A 16,215-nucleotide genomic window follows, 5' to 3' on the forward strand; every position below is an offset into this window, starting at 1 on the left:
GAGTTGGAGGTCTGTTCTCAAGAGGCAGCGGAAGGAGCGCTGCACGCTGTGCTCACGCCCACCCCTGCCCCGTAGCTGCCCCTGCTCCTGCTGCCCACAGGCCAGCATCTGTCGAGGTGCGGTAGCCTGAGAGCCAGCCTTTCCCTGCCATGGACAGAGCCAGACCAGGGGAATCAGGGCGCAGCAGGGGAGCCAGAATCCAGGAGGTGGGGTGAACAGTGGCTTCCTGTCCACCAGCCCCCATGGAAGGAGAGCCCACATCTGCCCATCCACCGCTGGGTGGGCACAGCTTGGGAATCAGTGCCTGGCCCCACAGCAGGCATAGCTGCTGCTTCCACCCTGGGATGGGAGGAAAGGAGCCCCAGCCTGTGTGGGGCAGTGGCTGACTTCTGCTTCTCTGCCGGCTTCTTCCTGAGGCTTGGCCCAGTCCCTTGCTAGGCCCCCACAGCACTGGGCCACAGGCAGCCAGACCTCCCCATCCTCAGGCCTATCCCCTTTGGGTGAGAGAAAGGGCCTTGGATGACTAGGACAGGCAGGAGCATGAACTCTGCAGTCAGCCGGACCAGGCTAGGAATTCGGGTTCTGCCAGGCATTGGCTGTGTGATCTCAGATAAGTCACTTAAACTCAGCCTCAGTTTTCTCATCTGTGAAGTGGGGAGAAGGAGGTCCCTAACAAAGAGGGGTTGCTGGCAGACCCAGGCTTGGGAAGACTCTCACAGACCCCCCTCCTCTGCCCTCAGACTCCCTCCTGGGGATCCCCCTCGGGACACCCCACCATCACTTCCCTCGGTGCCTGTTAACTGCTTTGACCCCCCAACCTTGGTCACTGGCAAGCAGTGCAGAGACCCCGGCCCCTCCCATACCCCAGCCCCAGCCCCCAGCCACAGCCGCCCACAATGGGGGCTTCTCACAGCTGAAAGGGCTCATTCAGCCACCACGCAGCAGCCGGGGCAATCTGGAGAAGAAAATAAACATTTCCTTCCACTGTTGGGATTGGCCGCTCGACAGTGCCCCGGGCAGCTCGGGTTTCCTGGGGCTGCGAGTCTGCGGGGTGGGAGTACAGGAGCTCCGAGGAAGCTGCTGGGGGTTTCTGAGGGAGTGCTGAGGGCAGGTACTTCCCCCACCACCCCACAGGAGGAGTGGTGCCCCTGAGGAAAGAGGCTGGAGGGGACGGTGGCGGGTCCAGGGAGGCCCAGCCCAGCGCCCTGCAGCCCGCATGAGCTCTGAGGGGCACAGTCCTGCTGTTGCATCCTGGGGTCTCCGTTTGTTTCCTTCGTCTTGAGAATGGGGTTCCCATCAGGCGGCCAGCACCCACTTCCACCCCGCCCGTCTCAGCTGTGCTGACATGCCCGGCACCTGCAACGGGACCTCTCCCACCGAGGGGCTCCCCAGATGAAAACTGGCAGCCAGGCGCCTTGGAAGCTCTCGGCCTCAAGGGGCAGGGACCTACTAGGGAGCATCCCAGATATCCCAGAAGGCCCCTGCCACCCAGACTGCTGTCCCCACATCTTCTTACCTTAAGCCAGGAGCCTCGCTCCGTTCCGATCCACGCCCAGGGCCGGAGTCCGCTGCTGAGGGAAACATAACGCCAGCTGACTTGGGAAAACCCCAAAGCCCCGAGAAGTTCCAAGTCCCAGCCTAAGTCACACAGCACCTCAGGCTTATAGCTCTCCGTCCTCAGCCAAGCCGCGGCATGGCAGGCAGAGCCCACCCCGGCTAGCACCGGCCCTTATCCTTTGGTGGGTGACACAGAGGGGTTGCTGGCTGGACAGACTGCACCTCTGGACCACTGCTAGGGGCTCATCCACCTCCCCCCGCTGCCAGAGTACAAGGGAGGCCCCACACCAGGGGCTTAACTTGGCAGGGCCCTGAATAAACCAGTTCTCCTGGGTGCCCAGAGTAAGAAGCACCACAGCCACAGAGGCCTTGCAAAGCCTCATGGACCACTACTCTGTGCCTAGTGCCATTCTAAGTACTTGATGTGTATTAACTGAATCCCAATGAACTGTTATCGTCTCGTGTTTTATATGGGGTAACTGATGCACAGAGAGGTTAAGTGACTTGCCCAAGGACACAAAGCTAGTAAGTGTCCAAACCAGGATAACTGTCCGGCTCCAGAAGCCACACAGTAAGCCTTGATCCTATGCTGCCTCAAAGACGGACAGCTCCCACTCATGCATGTGCTGGGGATCAGGACCAGAGACCCTAGGATTGTGTGCCAGGTCCATGTGCTGTGTGACCCTTAGGCAAGTGCCTCACCCTGTCTGGGCCTCAGTTTTCCCACCAAGGGTGTTAGACTCAATCCCCGAGCCCTTTTGAATGCTGAGGTTTTGGGGGTCTGTGATGACAAAAGTGGGGGACAGAGGATGGAACACCCTTGCCTTGGAGCCCATTGAGAAGCCACATTCCTGGGGGAGCAGGGGCAGGGTCTGGGCTGGACACTGTGACCAGGTCGGGGTCTGGGTCCCCAAGTTTGTCTGACTGCTGTCTCACTTTGCTGCCGAGGCAGGTGAGGCTGGCGTCCAGTCACTGTGTGGCCACGAGTCAGCTCCAGAGACACAGGCCCAGGGTGAGGTGGAGGCCAGAGCTGCTATGACCTTAGTGCCCACAACCCAGGTGTGAGCGCATAGAACCTCCGTGTGCTGCACCTGGGCAGGAGAGGCATGTGTGTCCCCAGCAGAGGCCTTGTGATGAGAACCAGTCCTTTCTATGCCACAGAGACTCAGTCTTGCTCTCTCTCTGCCTCCATTTGCTTGCCTTCAAAAGCGGGTTCCAACTCCCAGTCTCACACGTTCATCGGAGCCCTTTACACATCCACGGCCTTGCCAGCTATTAACATGGGCTGGTGGGGCGAGGAACTTGCCTGGGCAGGGCTGCTGGGAGGCCTGAGCTGACCCTGCCCTCCGCCCCGCCGCCTCGTCCTAGGCCTGTCCTCTGCGAGGCTGGACAGGAGGATTTAAAGAGAAGAAAAGACCCCACCTCTCTTCTGCTGCTGCTGCTGGTGGGGGTGCTCCCATGGCCCCTCTTGGCCCAGGGCACGCTTCCACCAGCTCCCCAGCAGGTCTGTGTTCGGAGTCCTGGCAAGGGAGTCCCTGGGCAGCCTAGGGCAGGAAGAGGAGAGTCAGGTCTAGAACTAGGGGTCCTCCAAATGGGCCTTGGGAACCAGAGCCCAAGGGCATTCTTCAGGAAGGACTCCCGGGGTTGTCTTGAGCTGCAACTGACCTCTTCCTTGCTTTCCTCCAGGCACCTCGGAACTGAACCCATTCTCTGATCCCCGCCAGTTTGACCGCTCCTTCCCGACGCTGCCAACCCTCACGGAGAGCCGCTTCCCAGACCCCAGGATGCATTACCCCGGGGCCATGTCAGCTGCCTTCCCCTACAGCGCCACGCCCTCGGGCACGAGCATCAGCAGCCTCAGCGTGGCGGGCATGCCAGCCACTAGCCGCTTCCACCATACCTACCTCCCACCACCCTACCCGGGGGCCCCGCAGAACCAGAGCGGGCCCTTCCAGGCCAACCCGTCTCCCTACCACCTCTACTACGGGACGTCCTCTGGCTCCTATCAGTTCTCCATGGTGGCCGGCAGCAGCAGTGGGGGCGACCGCTCACCCACCCGCATGCTGGCCTCTTGCACCAGCAGCGCTGCCTCTGTCGCCGCCGGCAACCTCATGAACCCCAGCCTGGGCGGCCAGAGTGATGGCGTGGAGGCCGACGGCAGCCACAGCAACTCGCCCACGGCCCTGAGCACGCCGGGCCGCATGGATGAGGCCGTGTGGCGGCCCTACTGACCGCCCCGGTGGACTCCTCCCGCTGGAGGCGGGGACCCTCACAACCTTCAAGACCAGTGATGGGCCGGCTCCGGCTCCGAGGCTCCGGGCAGGAATGGGACCTGCGCTCCAGGGTAGTCTCGGTCCCAGGGTGGTCCCAGCTGGTGGGTGGCTCTGGCTGCATCTGTCTAGCCACATCCGTGCACAGAGGTGTAAGGAACCACTCCCACCCCGGCCCAGGACACCACCTCACCCAGATCCTGGCCGTCTCATCCCACACTTCTGTGGGGAATCAGCCTCCTGCCACCTCCCCAGAAGGACCTCACTGTCTCCAGCTATGCCCAGTGCTGCATGGAGCCCGTGTCTCCTGGGACAGAGGCCATCTCTTCCAGAGAGAGGCAGCATTGGCCCACAGGATAAGCCTCGGGCCCCGGGAAACCTCCCCACCCCTGCACCTTTGTCGGAGCCCCTGCACCCCCTGGGTCCAGCCCTCTCTGCATTTACACAGATTTGAGTCAGAACTGGAAAGTGTCCCCCTGCCCCCGCTGCCCTTGAGCGGGGTTCCCCTCTTTGTACAGACGGGGCAGGACCCAGCACGCTGCTGGCAGAGATGGTTTGAGAACACATCCAAAGCCAGTCCCTCCAGCCCAGCTTCCCCTCCATTCCTAACTGTTGGCTTTCCCCCAGCCGCATGGCTCCCAGGCCCCAGAGAAGATGAGTCTGTGGCATCAGGTCCCTAAACCCAGGAAAGCACCTACAGACCGACTCCTCCATGCACTTTACCAGCCCAATGCATCCACCCTTTGTTCTCTTGCCGGGGCTGGGTGGGTAGGAGGTCCCCTTTCCTCTAGGTGGTCTCATAATCTCCATTTGTGGAGAAAACAGGGAGGCCAGATAGGTCCTAGCAGAAGGCATTGAGGTGAGGGGTCACTTTGGGTCAGACATCAATGTCCCTGTCCCACCTAGGTCCAGCCAAGCTGCGCCTCATCCCCCAAGCCTCCTGGGAGGATCCAGCCAAATCTTGCACCTCCTGACACACACCTGTCTGTCTTTAACCTGTTTTGTGCTCTGGAAGCAAACAGTCCTGAGCAAAAAAAGTTTTTAAAACTGATTTTAGAAAAAGAAGCTTAATCTAACATTTTCAAACACAAGGTCTCTTACAGGTATAGCTCCGTGATTATGAGCAACACCCTTGCCCCCTCTCCGTCCCCCGCGGAACCCCAGCTGCCTCCTGAGGATGTGGGGTTATTAGGGTCTCAATACTTTCTCAAGGGGCTACACTCCCCACCAGGCAGCATCCCACCAGCCTGCACCACAGGCACCCCTGGGAGGACGACGGAAATGAGATGAGACGCTGATGAGACGCTGGGCTCTCTCCTCTGTGGCTCTAGGACATCTGTCCGGGAGGCTGCGCGGGGGTGGGCAGGATATGAGAGGTGGGGAGCACTGGCTGTGCGTGGCAGAACAGAAGAACCGTAAAGGGCTCTCCAGCCACAGCTCAGCTGCACTGCGTTCCGAGGTGAAGTCTTGCCCCTGAATTTTGCAAAACGGGAAAGTGGGCGCTTGCCCAAGGGCCAGGCCACGTGGATTCTCACATCAGAGTTCTCTGGCCCTAGAAAGGTTTAGAAAAGGTGTAAGGGAGCTCAAAGACTAGCAGCATGTGGTATTTTAACTTTCTGCCTCGGCCTCTGTGGATGCAGAAATCTGCCCCGCAGAATGCTGTTCAGCGGTTGTCTCTGTGAGAGCACTGTCCCCACCCAACTTGTCACAACAGCCAGAACCATACACCAGAGACACCGACAGGTTAGGCAGTCCTTCTGGTGATCCTATTCCACTCCCTCCTGCCGCGGTTTCCTCTTGGCCTGTCCTCACTGGAAAAACAGTCTCCATCTCTTCAATATAGCTGCTGACTCCCTGCACCCACGGGGCCTCTCCTACCTTCTCAGGAAGCAGCGATGAATCCATTGTCCTTGTAATTTCTTCCCTCCTATTCTCTGGTTGTAGTTGGTCCCAGGTCATCGTGGGAGGCACCTTTGGGCTCCCAGTGCCCAGCACTTTTGTAGTCTCATCCCAGATTACTACCCCTTCCTGATCCCCAAGCCCTGGAGAGGCAGGGATAGGAAATAAATTGCTCTTCCTACCCCATCCCACATCCCCTGACAAAAAGTGATGGCAGCCGTACTGAGTCTGTAAGGCCCAAAGTGGGTACAGACAGCCTGGGCTGGTAAAAGTAGGTCCTTATTTACAAGGCTGCTTTAAAGTTGTACTAGGCAAACACTGATATAGGAAGCAGGAGGAAAGGAAGATGTTTTAATACAGTGTTACTGTGAGTCTGTCAGTAGTGGGTACCAATCTTTTGTGACACATTGTCATGCTGAGGTATGACACCTGCTGCACTCATATCCGATGTAAAACCATCCCAGAGCTGGCGAGAGGATGGAGCAGGGTGGAAACTGCTTTGCACTATCATTTGCTTGGTGTTTGTTTTTAATGCACAACTCGCTTGTACAGTAAACTGTCTTCTGTACTATTTAACTGTAAAATGGAATTTTGACTGATTTGTTACAATAATATAACTCTGAGATGTGTGCAAGGAGTCCAGTGCCAGGCTTCTAGGGCTATGCATGGAGGTGGGGTGGGGCCAGGGAGAGGATAGAGACCTCCTGCTGTCGCCCAGGAAGAACAGGAACAGAGACACCCAGCGCCTTCATCTCCTTGCTTCCAGCTTCTTCAAGAATGGCCACAGAGACCACCCTGGCTGCAGGACAGCCGGTGAGGCCTGCTCCTGTATGACTGGAACCCCAGGAGAGCATCAAATAGGTCTTCCAAGTGCCACCAATCATGAGCGGGCTGTGATTCTCTTCCCAGCCATGTTGGGAGGAATTCCTGCCTGTTCCCCAGATTCAGATTTGGGGAGGGGGCAGAGGCAGAGGGAGAGTCCAGCTGCCTTGGTGAGAGCACCCTACTGAGGCTCGTGTTTCAAGATCTGTGGCAAGCTAGCAACAGTGGGGATTGGGAGCAAGCAGCCATTTTAGTACCCCCATTTTGCAGATGAGACAACTGAGGTGCAAAGAGGGAGTGTCATCAGGGTCTGTGTCTCCCTGGGGTGGTCCGTGGATGAACTGGGACCACAGCCCAACAATGGTAGCGTGGGTGTGATGGTGTGGTGGCCTGACTTGACAGTCCCCCTCCCACCTTGCCAGCAAGGAGGCCTGGTCCACTTGAGATTTGTACCAGCACACAGCCCAGAGAGTGGCCGGTTGGGATTTGTGAAGGGAAATGTTCATGAAACAGACCTTATTTTTGAGTGATGCCCACTGACTTCAAAAATCACTCCCAAAGCTTTGCGCTGTTCAGTTTGGTTGGTCTGCTTGAAACTCAACACCCAACAAGAAGCTTCCATTTCCCTAGCCCGGCATCCTCTTTTACCCAAGAGACAGCAGGTCCATCTCTGGACAGGACCTCGGCAGTAGCTGTAGAACTTCTCTGTGGGTCTGCTCTGGGCAGCCTCTGCCAGGGTTGGTCCTGAAACGGCATCTACACAGCCAAGACCGTTTCTATTTATGTTTATTTGGGGTCACTTTGTAGGGGATGGTAGCCATCCCTCACCGGGCACACTTTGGTGCCACAGCAGATGGGAGAGGAGCTGTGACCTCCAGAGTCCCTGACTCAAATCTCCATCACCTGCACCCTAGCAGGCACGAACCAGCACACCCAGCTTGCCAAGGGGAAACTCAAGGTCCAGAGAAGTCTCAGGCCTGCCTGAGGTCCCAGGGCTGCGGGAGGAAGCACTGCAGTAGCCACAGCGGCCTGCAGGTGGCGGCAGGGGGCGGCATCGCTGGGCAGCAGGTGGACAGTGGCCATCATCCCTTTTGGACAGGGGTGAGGAGAGGCTGCCTCGGCTACAGCAAGAATTGAGGTTAGGTATTAAGAAGAACTTTCCAACCTCAGGTGACGCATTCCCGAAGGGCCTGCGAAAGGTCTTGATGTGGGGAAGGTTTTCTCTTCCTGAGCTGCCTGGCGGTGGGAGGTGCCTGTCCCTCTCTGAGTCTCCCTTTTCGGCCATACGCTAAATGAGCACCAGCTGTATGCCAGGTGTGGAGTAGGATCCCACGCCCCATGATCATCTGCTTTGGGACAGGGGTGTACCTGGCTTGAAGGAAGGGTTGACTTTCATAGTCCTACAACCCTGGCCTCCTGGACCCTGGGCCCAGTCCCACGTGTCCCCTGAGCCACCAGCAGGAGCTTAGGTCATGCAGCAGCCAGTCCAGGCTGAGGAAGCCATTTGGTTCCACAGTCAGAGCCCCTGGACTCCAGAATTCCGCTTTGGAGGCTCTAGGAGTCCTGTCGATTTGGGCTGGACTTTGAGTCCCTCCAGTTTCTCCAGCCCCCACAGCTTGAAATTGGCCCAGAAGGACCCAGTGATGGACCCAGAGAGCCAGCTGTGTCCTGGGGGCTCCCAGAAGTGGCGTCCTGTGGGGTGAAGTGGCCCAGATGGACCCTCCTTGCCGGCCCCTAGGAGCAGCCCTGCCACTGTTGGGCTGTGGCTATAGGGATGCGTTTGGCTTTTATGCTGAGAAGTGGGTGTCCCAGCCGTGAGACTATAGGCCAGAGATGACACGTTCCCATGTGAGGGCCTGGTGAGGGCTTGAGGAGATGGTGCGGGGTGGGGCCAGTGCTGTTTGTCAGGGAGGGCAGGGCTGGCTGCAGACCCAGCCCTGCCTCCCTCCTCAGCCCCGGCCCCTCCCTTGCCCCAGACTGCACCCCCCATAAACGCGGCCCCCCAGCATGGCCCAGAGGGCAGCTCTTAGCTGCACCAAACACCCCAGCCTGACCACGTGAGTAGAGAATACACCTCAGTGTGTCAGTTCATTTTGGGGTCGTAAATGAAATGAGCTGTCAAATGGGATGGGGGCAGGAGGGAGGCCAGAGTGAAAGAATGAACTGTTCCTGGCAGAAATCCAGAATGCCCTGATTCCTTCCCATGAGGGCTCCGGAGCTGGGAAGGGTGAGGGGCCGCATCGCCCCGACATCCGCAGCCACACCTGTGTGGTCCAGCGGCTGGGGAAGCCTGGGAAGCCGGATCCCGCGCTTCCTATTTTTAGTTTTGCAGCTAAGAGTGCGCTGTTTGTTTTATATATTTATATTCACCCACAGAAAGGGCCTGCCCTGGGCCCAGCCCGGAGGACCTATTATGGGAAGGGAGTGCAGCGGCCCTGGAGCCGGCCTGGACTACCCTCCTTTGTGCCCACCCTGACGGCTGGTAGCAATGTGGGCTCTCTGGTGTCCAAAGACACCATCTGGGCCACACCACACCACACAGGTCTTTGGGCTGGGTGTCTTCGAGGCCTTGGCCAGAATTCATTCACTCATTAACCAAACACAGAGCCCCACCCCACCCCCAGGTGCCAGACACCAAGAACAAGGTGAACAAGTCGCAGCCATGGCTCCGGGGATCTCACAGGGCAGACAGACAGGAAAGCAGGTTGTGCCAGCCCAGTGTGGATCAGGGCAAACAAGGCAGGCTCCTCAGAGAAAACGTCTCTCCCCCGAGATCAGATGGAAAGATGAGTAGGAATGGATCAAGCAGAGAAGTGGTAGGAGGGAATGCCATGTGCAAAGGCCTGGAGAACCAGGTGTCACTGAGCTGGGAGGATGGTGGGACAGGTGTAGCAATGGTGATGGGAGGCGGGAGAGGATCCTTGCCAGGGGTCAGTGGCACGGGGGAGCCAAGCGGAGATGTATGTTTAGGAGGGGAGCACCACGACGGTGCAGACTGGGGATGAGGGTGCAGAGACCTGTTCACAGGCTACTAAAATAGTCTGGGCAAAGGAAGGTGAAGCCTGTGCAGAAAGACAGAAGGAGGAGCTAAGAGGTGTCTCAGACATCATTAGTACCGAAGTCACAGGAAGGGCGCCATGCCCCAAACCTCAGGTTTGAATGTCTCTCAGTCCCTCAGGGTTAGTGGCATTTCATGTGCCACTGGGGGCAAGATCTTAACAATAGCCTTTGTTATCACCCAGTTGGCCCTTGCCCCCTCCCTCCCCACCGCTTCACAAGTGTTTAGTGAAGCCTTATGTCCTGCCTCGGTTTCCTTATAGAACCGTGTGACCACACTGGAGGTCACATGCAGCCTCTCAGACTTGTGGGCCCAAGATGCTCAGAGTCCGGCCGAGCTATCCCACTCTCCTTCATGGTCTGAAAATATAAAGGTTATGAGACTCTGCATCTGCGGTTCCTGAGTTCTATATATTACATGTTAAATAATATTTTTAGTTTTTATTTTTAGACAGGGTCTCACTCTGTCACCTAGAGTGGAGTGCAGTGCAGCCTCCAACTCCTGGGCTCAAGTGATCCTCCTGCCTCAGCCTCTCAAGGAGCTAGAACTACAGGTGTGGACCACCAGGCCTGGCTATTTTTTTGTTTAGAGGCAGGGCCTCGTTATGTTGCCCAGGCTGGCCTCAAACTCTTGGCCTCAAGCAAATCTTATGCCTTGGCCTCCCAAAGTGTTGGGATTACAGGGATGAGCCACCATGCCCAGACTAAATGACATTTTTAAATGACACAAACTCATATATAATCTTGAGAGGGAAAGTAGACAGTTCTGATGACCAAAAAACACACAAGAAAAATGACTGATAATCCCCCCTCCAAAGATACCCACTATTAATATTTTAGGCTTTTCTCCCCATTCAGATATTTATTTCCTATAAATACACAAATACTTTTAGAAATAACATTTTCTAGCCAGACACATACTGTGTATACAGATTATCAATTAATATAGTTAAAAATAGAGATAAAAGTAATCTAGAATGAAATCAATGCAAAGATGAGATTATGCCTGTTTTCTGTTTTCTTCTTTCTAGTTTTCTAAAATTAGCCCACTTGTTCAGGGTATAGCATATTAAACTTCTAGACTGGTAAACGTCCAAGCAGAGGAGTTCAAGATCATGCAAGGACCACCTCATCTGTCATTAGCTGAAACACCACCTCTTCCAGGTAGCCTTCCCTGATACCCTCATACTAGGTTTGATGCCTTCTCTTTATCTCTGGAATAATAATAATAATAGTTAACACTTACTCTATGCCAGGCACTATTCTAAATATTTTGCGATTTTTTAACCCAGTCCATTGAGGTATGTATTATCATTCTCCCCATCTTACAGATGAAAAAACTAAGAAACAGGTCGGGTGCAGTAGCTCATACCTGTAATCCCAGCACTTTGGGAGGTGGAGGCAGGAGGATCACCTAAGGTCAGGAGTTTGAGACCAGCCTGGCCAACACAGTGAAGCCCCATCTCTACTAAAAATACAAAAATTAGCCAGGCATGGTGACATATGCCTGTAATCCCAGCTACTCAAGAGGCTGGGGCAGGAGAATCACTTGAATCCAGGCGGCAGAGTTTGCAGTGAGCTGAGGTTGTGCCACCGCACTCCAGCCTGGACCATAGAGTGAGATTCCATCTGAAAACAAAACCAAGCAAAACAAAACAAAATTGAGAAGCAAGGACAGAATTCCACCTGATCCTGACAAAGGCAGAGCAGTCGCTGAAAATGTTGAGTTTAAGTCTCCTACCAACTAAAAGTATTGGAGGCTCAAAGTAAGAATCAAGTTGACTTTAAGGGGGAAAAAATGTGACATTTCTACACATACTTGCTTACAAAGATTGATCAAGGGGGAGGAAAAAAAGAAAAAGAAATGAGAAAATGTCTTTTTTAAAAAAACAGAGGCCGTTTCTCTGCATCTGAGAGGTATGCCTCTACCTTTCTGAGTTGTGATTCTAAGATTTCACAAAGCATGAAATCAAAAAACAGAAGTCACTGTGACTGTCTCTGAATCTGTCTGGGAACCCCAGTCCATCTTTCCCCACCCAACGGGGGTCCCTTCATGAACGAGGCCTCCCCGGAGCTAGGTCCGAGCCTCTTCGTGGCAGGTTCATCCCCCTATCCAAATATGCACACAGTGGGAGTATCTGCCCAGGCGGCAGTCTTGCCCTGCCACAAACAGGTTCTATTTCTTTTTCCATGAAAACAACTCCGTCCTAAATCACTGACGCCTGAAATGAGAAAAATACAAGGCCTATATTATCATAAAACTATTTTAACACAGTGGGGCCTCTTCGGTGGTGGGAGGGATGGCCAAAGACTCTGCAGCCCCTTCCAGTTATAGCCCCTGGAAATGCTCAGATGGATGAGAAATTTGGTTTTCATTAGCGGCAAATGTGAGGAGTTCTGTCGCTCTGAATGGACCTTTGATTCTGGCTGATGGTGGACTCTTTCCAGGGCCTGGTGAGTTTTGTTTTGTTTTGTTTTCATATAAAATGGGACAGGCCCTTCCAGCTTATATCTCCCTGTACTACACAAGAATTGGGCAACGCCTCAACCTCTTGACTTCTAAAGTCAACAGCTGGGGCCGGCAGGAGAGGCACCCGGGACCATTCGCCTTTATTGACTCTGAGGTTTTATTAAAAATGTTATGTTTCCTTGAGGCCTGTGCCAGACCCAACAAGCAGACTGGCCAGTGAGAGGCTGGCAGAGGCCAGGGGGTTCGCACCGCCTGGAAGACAGCCCACCTTGACGTGCCTTCTCCCACCCCAGTGATCCCCCAGAAATGGCCTCTGCCTTGGAATCTCCACAGAAAACCCTATTTCTTCCCCTCTATCTACTTCAAGTGAAAGAACGTTGTTCTGCTCTTTTATTCATTCAACACACATTGGTTAGGCATCCACTACAGTGGCGGGTGCTTGGGATGCAGATGTGAGCAAGTCACACAATGTACTTATTCCCCTGGAGCCTACACCCTAATTGGGGAGAAAGGCCACAAGCAAATAAATAGATCACATGGCTGCAGACAGTAACAGTGACATTAAAAAAAAAAAACAGGATAATGTGATGGAGGAAGACTGGGAGTTGGAAGTCATTGTTAGATAAGGTGGTCAGGGAAGGTCTCTCAGAGGAGCTGACTGCAGACTACCATAAACATAGCCAGGCGTAGTCCAGTTTCACCCACTGTGCCAGATGTGGCATCTTGACTACAGCAGATCAACACTGTCTCTGGAATTTGGAATGCAGCTACCAATTTGGTAAATCCTTTCTTCCTGATATCCAACAGCAGAGAGGCACTAGAGCAGTTTACATGGCGAGGACAGCAGAGCACCTTCACGGTCCAGCCTCAGGACTCCCTCACTCCATCCTCCATCATGGTATCATTTAATTGATTCTCTGTTCCACATGGTTGGGGAGGCCTCACAGTCATGGCAGAAGACAAAGGAAGAGTGAAGGTGACTGTTGCTATGTTTTACCAAAGAGACCGCCCCTGCCATAGAGATTTTTGCCCCTGCCCTAGAGATCTGTGGAACTTTGAACTTGAAATAGATGATTTAGGGCACCTGGTGGGAGAAATTTCTAAGCAGCAAAGTGTTCAAGAGGTGACTTGGGTACTTTTAAAAGCATTCAGTTTTATTCATTCACAAATATATGGTTTGGAATTGGAACTTATGTTTAATGGGGAAGCAGAGCATACAAGTTTGGAAAATTTGTAGCCTGATGATGCAATAGAAAAGAAAAACACATATTCTGAGGAGAAATTCAAGCCTACTGCAGAAATTTGCATAAATAATGAGGAGCCAAATGTTAATTGCCGAGACAATGGGGACAATCGCTCCAGGGCATGACAGAGACCTTTGTGGCAGCCCCTCCCATCACAGACCCAGAGGCCTAGGAGGACAAAATGGCTTCATGTGCTGGGGCCCAGAGCCCCCCTGCTGTGTGCAGCCTAGGGACTTGGTGCCCTGTGTCCCAGCTGCTCTAGTCATGTCTAAAAGGGGCCAAGGTACAGCTCGGGCTGTGGCTTCAGAGGGTGGAAGCCCCAAGTCTTGGCAGCTTCCATGTGGTATTGTGCCTGCAGGTGCACGGAAGTCAAGAATTGAGGTTTGGGAACCTCTGCTCAGATTTTACAGGATGTATAGAAACACCTGGATGTCCAGGCAGAAGTTTGCTGCAGGAGTGAGGCCCTCATGGAGAACCTCTGCTATGGCAGAGCAGAAAGGAAATGTGGGGCTGAAGCCCCCACACAGAGTCCCCACTGGGGTGCTATCTAGTGGAGTTGTGAGAAAGGACCACTATCCTCCAGACCTCAGAATGGTAGACCCACCAACAGCTTGCACTGTGCACCTGGAAAAACCATAGATACTCAACGCCAGCCTGCGAAAGCAGCTGGGAGGGAAGCTGTACCCCATGAAGCCACAGGGGCAGAGCTGCCCAAGACCATGGGAACCCACCTCCTGCATCATTGTGACCTGGATGTTAGACATGGAGTCAAAGAAGATCATTTTGGAGCTTTAAGATTGGACTGGCCCACTGGATTCTGGACTTGCATGGGGCCTGTAGTCCCTTTGTTTTGGCCAATTTCTCCCATATGGAACAGCTGTATTTACCCAATCCCTGTACTCCCATTTTATCTAGGAAGTAACTAACTTGCTTTTAATTTTACAGGCTCATAGGCAGAAGGGATTTACCTTGTTTCAGATGAGACTTTGGACTGTGAACTTTTGAGTTAATGCTGAAATGAGTTAGGGCTTTGAGGGACTGTTGGAATGGTTTGATTGATTTTGAAATGTGAGGACATGAGATTTGGGAGTGGCTAGGGATGGAATGATATGCTTTGGCTGTATCCTCACCCAAATCTCTTCTTGAATTTTATCTCCCATAATTCCCATGTTGTGGGAGGGACCCAGTGGGAGATAACTGAATCATGGGGGGTGGTTTCCCCATACTGTTCTTGTGGTATTGAATAAATCTCACAAGATTTTATAAGGACTTTCCCCTTTCACTTAGCTCTCATTCTCTCTTGCCTGCCCCCATGTAAGACACTCCTTGCTCTTCCACCATGATTCTGAGGCCTCCCCTACCATGTGGAACTGTGAGTCAATTAAACCTCTTTCCTTTATAAATTACGCAGTCTCAAGTATGTCTTTATTGGCAGCATGAGAATAGACTAATACACCCAAGGACTCTCTTAGGTCAGGTTTCCCTAGAGGCAGATCCAAAGGTGGGGATTTTTGCGGGGAAGGCTTTCAGGCGAAGTGGAAAGAAGGAAGTAGGACAGAGCAGGGGAAGAAAGTTAATCTATGACATCCCTGGGCTGGAGGCCAGCCTCATTCTGGTCTCATGAGGGCCTCTGGAGCATGAATTACAGCACCGAGTTGTCCCCTCCAGAGAGCGGACTTTTTGTGTCCTCATGTAAGTCAGTTGGCAAGACTTGCCAAGCCCCCGAAGGGGCATAACCTCCATGGTGAGATGCCTACTGTTTGGCAGAGAGCAATTCTCCAGAGACGGGGGCAGATGTGAGCAGTTTGCAGCCAACGCTCACACGATGTTAACATGATGGACCTGGGTGGTAGCGTGGGGTGTCAAGAGGATCAAGGACACTGCAGTGGATGCTGTGGGTAAGCCTCTCAGCAGACCCCCTTCACTGGACAGTTGCCGCCGTGCTCCTGCTGCTCTAAACCTAAGGAGGAGAAATGGCAAGAACCCAAGATGCTTTAATAAAATGTATGGCTGGGCACAGAGGCTTACCCTTGTAATCCCAGCACTTTGGGAGGCTGAGGTGGGTGGATCCCCTGAGGTGAGGTGTTTGAGGCCAGCCTGGCCAACATGGTGAAACCCTGTCTCTACTAAAAATACAAAAATTAGCCAGGCACGGTAGTGGGCAGCTGTCATCACAGCTACTTGGGAGGCTGAGGCAGGAGAATGGTTTGAACTCAGGAGTTGGAGGTTGCAGTGAGCCAAGATCGTGTCACTGCACTCTAGCCTGGGTGACAGAGTAAGACTCCATCTCAAAACAAAACAAAACAAAAATGTATGCACACCAGAGAGTGGAAGACAAATCCTCTGAAAATTCAGGACCCCCGTATTGATGAAGATCTTAAGGAACCTGTGATCTGAAGCATGCCAAGCCATTCCCTCTCAGAAAAAAAGACAAATTGCTGCATTTAGTACCTCTACCATACAGTAGGATGAAAAAGCTCCCCCACCACCACCACCACAAAGATATGTCCATGTTCTACTTTTCACAACTAATGGGGATATTACCTTATTTGGAAAATGGATCTTTGCAGATGTAATTCAGTTAAAGATCTCAAGATGAGGAGGTAATCTTGGATGATGCAGGCAGGTCCTAAATGTAATGGCAAATGTCCTTATAAGAGACATACAGAAGAGAGGCACGTAGGGAAGAGGAGGAGGCCATGTGACCACAGACGCAGATTGGAGTGATGCAGCCACAAGCCAAGGAATGTCTGGAGCCAAGAGAAGAAAGAAGAGGCAACACACGGGCCTCGGGAGAGAGTGCAGCCCTGCCGACATTTTGGTTTCAGACTTCTGATCTCCCAAAATGCAAGAAACTGTCTTTCTGTTGTTTTATGCCCACCTTCTTTGTCCTCCT

At 53.5% G+C, this 16,215-nt stretch overlaps 1 protein-coding gene across 1 annotated transcript in view; it reads left to right on the plus strand.

Moving 5' to 3' along the window:
* Positions 1-6,355, plus strand: part of RUNX3 (RUNX family transcription factor 3) — a 65,221-nt gene extending 58,866 nt beyond the window's left edge. The window contains exon 7 of the mRNA XM_017886550.1: positions 3,244-6,355. Coding sequence (XP_017742039.1) covers positions 3,244-3,788 — 545 coding nt within the window. The 3' untranslated portion in view covers positions 3,789-6,355. The remainder of the gene's footprint in view (positions 1-3,243) is intronic.
* Positions 6,356-16,215: the final 9,860 nt, after the last annotated feature.

This window comes from Rhinopithecus bieti, unplaced genomic scaffold (genome assembly GCF_001698545.2).
Source record: "Rhinopithecus bieti isolate Rb0 unplaced genomic scaffold, ASM169854v2 scaffold_14826, whole genome shotgun sequence".
Lineage (NCBI taxonomy): Eukaryota > Metazoa > Chordata > Mammalia > Primates > Cercopithecidae > Rhinopithecus > Rhinopithecus bieti.